The 11,025-nt window shown below is 43.7% G+C and overlaps 1 protein-coding gene and 1 pseudogene across 2 annotated transcripts in view; both read left to right on the plus strand.

The window, feature by feature from the left end:
- The window catches only part of LOC147031769 (tubulin alpha-1 chain-like), a 35,297-nt pseudogene extending 32,792 nt beyond the window's left edge, over positions 1-2,505 (plus strand). The window contains exons 4-5 of the transcript XR_015054232.1: positions 2,245-2,343; positions 2,495-2,505. The product of XR_015054232.1 is annotated as a tubulin alpha-1 chain-like (transcript). The remainder of the gene's footprint in view (positions 1-2,244; positions 2,344-2,494) is intronic.
- A 415-nt stretch (positions 2,506-2,920) lies between these two features.
- Positions 2,921-10,610, plus strand: LOC147031770 (inhibin beta A chain-like). Its single transcript, XM_085867236.1, has 2 exons — positions 2,921-3,296; positions 9,211-10,610. Exons 1-2 carry the CDS (start codon positions 2,921-2,923, stop codon positions 9,951-9,953), a joined length of 1,119 nt encoding a protein of 372 aa, XP_085723362.1. The 3' UTR covers positions 9,954-10,610.
- The last annotated feature ends 415 nt before the right edge of the window (positions 10,611-11,025 follow it).

Raw genomic sequence — 11,025 nt, forward strand, 5'->3', positions numbered from 1 at the left:
CTCTCTCTCTCTCTCTCTCTCTCTCTCTCTCTCTCTCTCTCTCTCTCTCTCTCTCTCTCTCTCTCTCTCTCTCTCTCTCTCTCTCTCTCTCTCTCTCTCTCTCTCTCTCTCTCTCTCTCTCTCTCTCTCTCTCTCTCTCTCTCTCTCTCTCTCTCTCTCTCTCTCTCTCTCTCTCTCTCTCTCTCTCTCTCTCTCTCTCTCTCTCTCTCTCTCTCTCTCTCTCTCTCTCTCTCTCTCTCTCTCTCTCTCTCTCTCTCTCTCTCTCTCTCTCTCTCTCTCTCTCTCTCTCTCTCTCTCTCTCTCTCTCTCTCTCTCTCTCTCTCTCTCTCTCTCTCTCTCTCTCTCTCTCTCTCTCTCTCTCTCTCTCTCTCTCTCTCTCTCTCCTCTCTCTCTCTCTCTCTCTCTCTCTCTCTCTCTCTCTCTCTCTCTCTCTCTCTCTCTCTCTCTCTCTCTCTCTCTCTCTCTCTCTCTCTCTCTCTCTCTCTCTCTCTCCTTCCTCTCTCTCTCTCTCTCTCTCTCTCTCTCTCTCTCTCTCTCTCTCTCTCTCTCTCTCTCTCTCTCTCTCTCTCTCTCTCTCTCTCTCTCTCTCTCTCTCTCTCTCTCTCTCTCTCTCTCTCTCTCTCTCTCTCTCTCTCTCTCTCTCTCTCTCTCTCTCTCTCTCTCTCTCTCTCTCTCTCTCTCTCTCTCTCTCTCTCTCTCTCTCTCTCTCTCTCTCTCTCTCTCTCTCTCTCTCTCTCTCTCTCTCTCTCTCTCTCTCTCTCTCTCTCTCTCTCTCTCTCTCTCTCTCTCTCTCTCTCTCTCTCTCTCTCTCTCTCTCTCTCTCTCTCTCTCTCTCTCTCTCTCTCTCTCTCTCTCTCTCTCTCTCTCTCTCTCTCTCTCTCTCTCTCTCTCTCTCTCTCTCTCTCTCTCTCTCTCTCTCTCTCTCTCTCTCTCTCTCTCTCTCTCCTCTCTCTCTCTCTCTCTCTCTCTCTCTCTCTCTCTCTCTCTCTCCTCTCTCTCTCTCTCTCTCTCTCTCTCTCTCTCTCTCTCTCTCTCTCTCTCTCTCTCTCTCTCTCTCTCTCTCTCTCTCTCTCTCTCTCTCTCTCTCTCTCTCTCTCTCTCTCTCTCTCTCTCTCTCTCTCTCTCTCTCTCTCTCTCTCTCTCTCTCTCTCTCTCTCTCTCTCTCTCTCTCTCTCTCTCTCTCTCTCTCTCTCTCTCTCTCTCTCTCTCTCTCTCTCTCTCTCTCTCTCTCTCTCTCTCTCTCTCTCTCTCTCTCTCTCTCTCTCTCTCTCTCTCTCTCTCTCTCTCTCTCTCTCTCTCTCTCTCTCTCTCTCTCTCTCTCTCTCTCTCTCTCTCTCTCTCTCTCTCTCTCTCTCTCTCTCTCTCTCTCTCTCTCTCTCTCTCTCTCTCTCTCTCTCTCTCTCTCTCTCTCTCTCTCTCTCTCTCTCTCTCTCTCTCTCTCTCTCTCTCTCTCTCTCTCTCTCTCTCTCTCTCTCTCTCTCTCTCTCTCTCTCTCTCTCTCTCTCTCTCTCTCTCTCTCTCTCTCTCTCTCTCTCTCTCTCTCTCTCTCTCTCTCTCTCTCTCTCTCTCTCTCTCTCTCTCTCTCTCTCTCTCTCTCTCTCCTCTCTCTCTCTCTCTTCCTCTCTCTCTCTCCTTCTCTCTCTCTCTCTCTCTTCCTCTCTCTCTCTCCTCTCTCTCTCTCTCTCTCTCTCTCTCTCTCTCTCTCTCTCTCTCTCTCTCTCTCTCTCTCTCTCTCTCTCTCTCTCTCTCTCTCTCTCTCTCTCCTTCCTCTCTCTCTCTCTCTCTCTCTCTCTCTCTCTCTCTCTCCTCTCTCTCTCTCTCTCTCTCTCTCTCTCTCTCTCTCTCTCTCTCTCTCTCTCTCTCTCTCTCTCTCTCCTTCCTCTCTCTCTCTCTCTCTCTCTCTCTCTCTCTCTCTCTCTCTCTCTCTCTCTCTCTCTCGCTCTCTCCTTCCTCGCACTCTTAAACGATGCCGTTACCTGCCGTCTTCTCCTTTTCCGACTATCTATAAACCTCCAGGCAGTCAGTTGAACGCCCGAACTTAATTCAACGGAGGAGGCCGACATGAGACCCATCAACCATGTGCAATGGTTGCCAACATATGGTTGTCTGTCTGTGTTGTTCTCCTATTTAAACGGTGGTCGTTCTCGTTTAAGTAAGCAGCACGTCGCATTTTGAAAGTGTTTGATGTGAGTTGCTCACAGTGCTTGGTCCCAGGCTCAGAGCGGGCGTTTCACTTTGCTGCAGGACCAAGGACAGCGATGAAGAACGTCCCGAGACGGCGTCAAAAAGACTCATGGAGACGGAACACCCAGTTTGAGGACCAGTCAGTGTGCGCATCCTCAGGTGATATCTATATAATACGTACGCCATATTGGGGGGGAGGAATCCGTTTTAAGATATTATTTCTCTATTTTAATTCACTTTTGTATTGTTATTCGATATATTGAAAGTGTAGCCTTGATGCTCCATGCTCTCTCTCTCTCTCAACACACAGCAACGACTTGAGATGGAAGGGGTCGAAATGTTTTGAGTAATCAAAGTTTTGCGGTTTCCAAAGAAAAGTATTTCCCCACTGGGTCAACGTGCTTGAGATATCAGATCAGAGCGTAAGTGCGTTCACCGTCACCACGAAATCTGCGAGCGAAATGGCGTCACAGGGGAGTGACGTCACAAAGCAATAACAACAACGCGCGGGTCAAAGTGTTCCTTATCGCGGCAGAAGCTTGTAAAACGTCTGTCTCGTCGTTGGCGTGAAGAGCCCGCCGATCCGAGTCGCGCTGAAATTGAACACCCGGCAAACTTGGCAACATGCAAGCACCTCCCTCGCATCGAATCGCCGGGCATAAAGTGCCGTGACTCCGGCGGCTCTCGCCACGCGAGCCTCGCAAACTTCTGGAGGTCAATATCGCACGCAGGCACCATGTGGCCCCCAGAATGCTCGCGCACACCTCTTCCCACGCTCCTCTCGTTCTCAACCTTCGCGCTCATCCTCGTGGTGCTGCTCCCCGAGCACGCGCACACTTCCCCCGTCCGTCGTCCTGCCCGCTCGTCCTCGTGCACCCCCAACTGTCTCGAGACGTCGCGCCGCGAGGAGCTGCTCGTGGCCACGGTCAAGGTCCACGTGCTTGAGAAACTGCACCTGCGTGCGCCGCCCAACGTGTCGAGCCCCCTGTCCCGGGACGTCGTGCTGAACGCTCTCCGCCGGCTCGAAACTACCGAGCAGGATCAAGGGTCAAGAGCGAGCTCGTGGCAAGGGGACCAGGAAACCTCAGATATCATTAGCTTCGCGCAGTCAGGTGAGATTTCCTCATCTTCAGACGCCTCTCGGGGCGATGTGACCGTCTCAGTACCCAGCACACGCACGTGCACGTTTATAAACAAAGCTCCACTTGAACTTGCTTTGCACCTCTGATCATGTAAGGTTCGTGTGTACAATTACATGCACCGTCCAACAGCTGTCATCATTCAAGTTAAACAATGAAGTTTCCTATAAAACATCCATCAACTGCACATGCACAACATCAATATCGACTATACATTTCATGAACGTGCATTGGAGTGTTAAAAAGAGATTGTGCTGTTAAATACCGACACCCACAAACAAACTATATATATATATATATATATATATATATATATATATATATATATATATATATATATATATATATACATTATACATCTACATAGAGAATACGTATATCTAAAATAACAAGAGCGAGAATTGCTTAGAAATACATGTCCCTGAGCAGTTCCAATGAAAAAGAAGAAACCCTATAACCCACCATGTATGGGTTTATGTGGCAAAATAAAAGGAAAAGCATTTTTCATTTACTGATATCTTTTGTAAACTAGAAACCAATAAAGACAACTAAGATAACAAACCAGAGACAAAAATTTGTTTGGTGTAACCCACGCTCGAGCCGATATCAGAACAAAAAATGAAGAAGAACCATTCTAATCCACCATGTTTCATTCGTTTCTTGGCTTTGCCTATTTCATGTAGAAATCGCACCCGTGTCCGAAGGAAGCGGTTCAGTTTGGCATTTTTAATATGAAATAGGTGAAGCCTAGAAAGGAAGGAAACCCATTAGAATTACCCCTTCGAATTACCCTTTATCGCCCTTTAAAAATACCCTTTATAACCCTTTAGAATTACCCCCTAAGAACCCCCATTTAGATTTACCCTTTAGAACCCTTTAGAACCCTTTAGAATTACCCTTTACAAATCTCCAGAAATACCCTTAATAACTCCCATTAAGAATTACCTCTAAGAACCCCCTTTAGAATTACCCTTTACAAACCTTTAGAATTACCCTTTACAACCCTTTAGAAATACCATTAAGAACCCCCATTAACAATTACCAATAAGAACCCCCTTTAGAATTACCCTTTACAAACCTTTAGAATTACCCTTTACAACCCTTTAGAAATACCCTTAAGAACCCCCATCAACAATTACCTCTCAGAACCCCCCTTTATAATTACCCAGCAGAACCCTTTAGGATTAACCTTTAGAATCACCCTTTATAAACCTTTAAAATTATCCTTTTGAACCCTTTGGAATTGCCCTTTATAATCCTTTAGAACCCTTTAGGATTACCCTTTACAACCCTTTCCAATCACCCTTTGGAACCCCACGACAGAATAACCCTTTAGAACCCTTTCGGATTATCCTTTAGAATTACCCTCGAGAATTACCGTTTATAATTACCATATAGAACCCGCTAGAATTACCCTTTAGAACCCTCGAGAATTACACTTTAGAATTACCCCTTGGGACTCTCCAGAATTACACTTTTTACCCTTGAGAATTAAACAGGTGGGTCAGAAAGGTTCTTCTTCTTCATTTTTGATGGACAGATGGACGGACGGATGGATGGAAGGAAGGCCATCACCATATATCGAAGTGGCTTCACTGCTTAAAAATAACCCCGTGTACATGCATGAAGCAAAAACATGCATATGGCTTCTGTGCATATACAGTACATTGTGGTTATATACCTGGCTGGGCCATGATTTTCACTGGGCCATGAACTAACGAGCCGATTTGTGTTGCTTCATGTAATGGCAGCGCATGATTTTATCGGGGTGGAGTCAAGCCAGCTGAATACTGACCCATGTATAATACGTGATATTTGATAAGTTTTAAAGGGAATAAGTGTGAAAAATTGACGAACGCCCTGAAACTCGAACTTGTTCTATAACTTATCATAATAAAGCCATGCACCAAGTTTCAGTTGAATATGTTAAAGGGTATGGGAAGAAAGTCTGAAAAACCACAGGTGGGACGGATGGATGGATGGACAGACGGACAGATGGAGAGCAAACCTATAGTCTCCTCTGGCGAAACTGGTAGGGGACTCTCAGTCCCTAGTCTTCTGGGACTGGTAGGGGAGGGTATTAGTCAGTGTTTGTGTGTGTATGTGGATCACCTCCATAACTCCAAAACCATGAAACCTCGTGGCCTGAATCTTTGCGTGCATACTAATGGACCTCCAAGGAAGTGCATGAGTGAAAACTGGGTATTTGGGTAAACTGAAACAACCCTTTTGAAGATAATTAATGGGGTGCTCCAAATGAAAAACCAAAAACAGGCTTTATACCCTTACTCAGCCCACTTTCCCCTCACACGGGGTCTTCAGCTGCCTTTTTATTTTGGCCTGCTCAAAAATGCCTTGCCTTGGAGCCACAAATACTCTCATGCACCAATTAAAGTATATAATCGAAATCTGTCTTCAAATTTGAGGATTGGAGCATGGGGACTAATAAAGTTTTGAAATTTGGAATGAAATCTGAATATTTAAAGAAATTAACGATTCTTAAAAAGCAAGCATGTTTATGTATCTATCTATAATTCCAGCAATGTGTGTGTGTGTGTGTGTGTGTGTGTGTGTGTGTGTGTGTGTGTGTGTGTGTGTGTGTCTGTGACCGCTGTTTCTCGACAACCAACGGTCCGATCTAATTGAAACTTGCCAGGTATATTGTTGGGCACCTGTGGATGTGCCTTTTCAAGGTTTGATATTAATCGGACAAGTGGTTCCCAAGTTACGGCCATTTATTTACCAAACCAATGACAGGACACGTTGCTGCGTAGGCGTGGCCGTTGGGGAAGAGATCCTCAGCCAAGTTCCCCATTACGGGTTACAACGTACGGACTTCTGGATAGTGATGACTTACTGTATTCTAATAATTTCTCAATTTCTTATGCGCATTTATAGATAAACACAATGCCCCAATCCAGTCGTCGTTTACGAGAGCGAAGGAACGGCCTGTGTGTGTTGTTTGAAAGTTTGTTTTTTTTGCATGTACGGCCACGCACATATGGGCACGCGAGAGCGAAGAAACGGCCTGTGTGGTTGTTTGAAAGTTTGTTTTTTTTGCATGTACGGCCACGCACATATGGGCACACGAGAGCGAAGAAACGGCCTGTGTGGTTGTTGTTTCTGGCACGCGGTTTGAAATGTTTTTTTTTTGGATGTTTTTTTTGAATGCACGGCCACGCACGTACGGGCACGCGAGAGCGAAGGAACGGCCTGTGTGGTTGTTGTTTCTGGCACGCCGTTTGAAATGTTTTTTTTTATGTTTTTTTTGCACGTACGGTAACGCACGTACGGGCATGCACTAGTTTAGTTTAATCAAGCAAGGCCGTGATCCCTTGTTCTCCAATTTACACAAGATAATGTGAAATTACCAAAGCATTGAACTTAACTTTTTTCTGCTGTTCGGACTATTATATTGAGTGAAGAAGAAAAAAAAAATTAAGGAATATTCGGAAAGTGTAACTTCATTGAGTGCAACAAAAATAATTAACCAGCAGGATCGTCAGAAAAGGCTCCCACGGCTGCAGCTGAGTTCTCCATTTGGAAATCTCCAGAGTTAGGAAGGCAAAACAGATTAAATTAAAGATTCAATCAAATGAACGATTAACATAACGGGAGGATTAGAATGAGTGAAGCAACGGGACAAGTGAATAACGAGTTCAAGAGAGAATTGGGAAAATATTGTAATAATATTGTAATTCATTTTCCCTGAAAATTTTTCGACTCAATTTTTGAAGCATTGTTCCCTCTCCCTTCCTCACTTCCCCATTCCCCCTCCTTGCCAGCCCTTCTCTCTCTCTCTCTCTCTCTCTCTCTCTCTCTCTCTCTCTCTCTCTCTCTCTCTCTCTCTCTCTCTCTCTCTCTCTCTCTCTCTCTCTCTCTCTCTCTCTCTCTCTCTCTATCTCTATCTCTATCTCTATCTATCTATCTATCTATCTATCTATCTATCTATCTATCTCTATCTATCTCTATCTATCTCTATCTATCTCTATCTATCTCTATCTATCTCTATCTATCTCTATCTATCTATCTCTATCTATCTCTATCTATCTATCTCTATCTATCTATCTCTATCTATCTATCTCTATCTATCTATCTCTATCTATCTATCTCTATCTATCTATCTCTATCTATCTATCTCTCTCTATCTATCTCTCTCTATCTATCTCTCTCTATCTATCTCTCTCTATCTATCTCTCTCTATCTATCTCTCTCTATCTATCTCTATCTATCTATCTCTCTCTATCTCTACCTCTCTCTCTCTCTCTCTCTCTCTCTCTCTCTCTCTCTCTCTCTCTCTCTCTCTCTCTCTCTCTCTCTCTCTCTCTCTCTCTCTCTCTCTCTCCCCCCCACCGCTCTCCCTCTCTCTCCCCCCCACCGCTCTCCCTTAGTATTCCCATCAGCAAAGTCACAGGTGATTTTGGAGTTATGGACACACACACACACACACACAAACATTTTTCATTACCCTCGCCGAAGGAAAGGGTATTGCATTTGGGTCCGTTTGTCTGTCTGTTTGTCTGCACAGAACTTTCGTCTTTTTCTCTGCAACCGCTTGTCGGATTGAGCCAAAATTTTCAACTTTGATGCGACTACTCATGTTGAATGTTTTTATCATAATTATGACGTCATAGGTCATGTGGTTTGGCAGCCATATTGGAATAACGGAAAAAAATTTGACCTCTATCTCTGAAATCACATCAAGGAATTTTTTTTTAACTTGGCACATAGCAAGCACTCCACATGGGGAATGAGTGTGATGTTTTTATGACGTCATAGGTGCCATCGTTATGATGTCATAATTTCATATGTAGAACGCCACATCTGATCAGTTTGAAAATTTTTGAGGGTCATCTCGGGATAAAATAGTCCACAGAAAAAAATTTCATGACATCATCGGTCAAGTGGTTCGGCAGCCATATATATATATATATATATATATATATATATATATATATATATATATATATATATATATATATATATATATATATATCTTCAAAAATCTTCTCTGAAGTAGCTGAACAGATCGAAGCGAAACTTTACACGTATGACTGCCTGTCTATTAGGAACAAAAGGTTCACACATATGATATCATAGGTCACATGGTTTGGCAACCATATTGGATTTTCCCTAATACCTATAAAAACGCACCACTCAAAAGAAGTGCTGGTGAGGGTCTGTGATCTCTGATTGTTCTTTTTCTTGTTACAGATTGTAATAATATTTTAATTAACTTGCTCTCTGAAAATTTGTGATGGTTGAAGCAAAGCTCAGTTAGTATAACGATCGAGGTGTCTTCAACTGGGATTCTATGCAGCTTGTCAAATCCCAGCCATGGAAACTGCATCATAGAGTACACCATTCCTGGAAGGCATGTTAAGCCAGCAGTCCCATTTGGAAACATGACGGACATAAAATGTCTCATTATATAGATGTAGGGGGCTAAGCTCTGCTAAGCTCATGGCTCATAGATGGAGCCTATGCAACTGTTTTGCTAAAATAGACTTTATAAAATTTATATTTCCTGGCTACTCCCAGAACTGTTTTGTGCACCATCAACAGGTTAATAATGTGTGGCAGGCATTTCCTGATGGTCATGATGCATGCAGCAATAATTGGCGTGGCACTTACTTCCTGGTCCTCACCACAGTAATCGTCACATATATTTATTGCAAGCAAAAGTTGTTTAAGAAAAATATGTAAATAAATAATGGATTATATTTTTAAACATTTGAGGGAAGGCGTAATGAATGCAATCGTATGACATTATACGAGCGTGCACTAAAAAAAAAAGAGGTGTATCATCTGTAGATGGTGAAACGGTTGCTGAAGTCTGCCATGGCTGATTTCTAACAGTGACTTTTTCTGTCCTCTGTTTCCCTAGGACAAACACAAGCAAGCATTTCATTCAACATCTCGAAAAGCTGGAACACTCGAGTCCTCAACGCTGACCTCTGGTTCTTCCTCCGAGCCGCGCGAGGCATGCTTGGATCCACATCACCTGTGATTTTGCGCTTGTGGAACATAAAGGATGGAAAGCAGCTCGCCGAACGTCAAGTTTTATTACCAGATCGTCCTGTCTGGTTGTCCTTCCCGGTGGCCAGTGCTGTGCAGACATTGATGGACAATGACGAAGACAGTCATCTTGAAGTTTGGATCGAGTGTGAGGGATGTTCTGTAGTCGGGAAGACCACTGTACTGCCTGAGTTTGCAGAGAAACGCGCATACCTGGCCATGCGCACATCTCCATCTCCATCCGGGCACCGTGTGCGACGGAGCGGAATCCATTGTTATGGATCGTTGACTTCGTGTTGCGTCGAGGAATTCTTTGTGAAGTTTAGCAAGATCGGTTTTGACTGGATCATCAAGCCTGAAGGCTTTTTCGCAAACTACTGCCGTGGGAATTGTCCCTTGCATCTTACCGGCATGCCAGGGACTGCTGCCTCCTTCCACACAGCGGTGCTCAACAAGTACCGTGTCCAAGGGATTGAACCTATGTCATCGAAACCATTTTGCTGCATTCCCACGAAGTTGAAAGCCATGTCCATCATTTTCTATGATGAGCAACAGAACGTCATAAAGAACGACATACCGGACATGGTAGTGGAGGCCTGCGGTTGTGCATAACGGCCCGGTTACCTTTACACATTCCCAAGACTATCCTTGCCCACACTCCCTCTGTTTCTCGACCCTCTTTTTCTCCATTCCACAGACTTCTTCCAATGTGTAGACTTTCTCGGAGAGGATCAGGCCAGAGCTTTTAATATCCTCTCCTCTAAAAAAAAAAAAAAAAAGGAATCTGTCTAACTTCTTTCTCAAGGTATTCCCACTTCATCTGCGATGCAAACCCTCAACATCGAGTTGTCCTTGTTGACGAACAAGACGAGAAGGAAGCGGTTTCAACTTGAGCACTTTACAGAAGTATTTATACATTGCCCTGAGTCGTGGAGGGTTAAGGTTTACCGTTCTGGTGCGTATTTGATTTTTTTTTGTGGTGCATATCATTGCAGGGATAAGTGATTTATCAGTGGCAGCACTTGAGCAGGTCCGATAGGCAGGTGCCAAAAGTCTGAGCGAACAACACACGTACTCTATATCCAAAGATACTTTTAAAATCCGTTTTAACAGGTGCTTTTTTTGATCTTTAACGATCTATTCATAAAATATAATCACTTTGTTTATTTTTTGTATTTCTTGGCTATACTCAAGTAATGGTTGCGTATTCATTTTTCCTTTTTTTTTGTATCCTTCACTATTAAATGTTCACCTTGAAGGCAAGATTAACCTTTTGTGTCTGTTTGGTATTTTTACGCACCAGTTGCCACGTCTCTTGTCACATTTGTAACTCGTACCCGACCTATCACGTGGCACTGAAATAAAAGCTGGGTTCCAAACTTTGCTGGGACGAGATTGAGTTTAATTATTATCGTAACAGAGACTGCCAGGAACAAATGGTTTCACTGAAATCTAAAGGGAATGAATAAAAATACAAAACTTTGCACATTCTTATGTTATGAAAAATGAGGTCGTTGAACTCAATATCTCAGAAGTTGTGTGTTCAAATCCAACTATGAAAGATTTGTTTATTTGCATTGGTCTAAGGCTTGGGGATGAGCTTGTAGTCGAATCACTACCAGGACAGACATTGGTTGAAGTCGGTGAACTTTGTATAGGAATTGCAAGGACATGAGGAGACAAG

Source organism: Eptatretus burgeri, chromosome 2 (genome assembly GCF_056783735.1).
Source record: "Eptatretus burgeri isolate ZD-2024b chromosome 2, Ebu_testis_v1, whole genome shotgun sequence".
Lineage (NCBI taxonomy): Eukaryota > Metazoa > Chordata > Myxini > Myxiniformes > Myxinidae > Eptatretus > Eptatretus burgeri.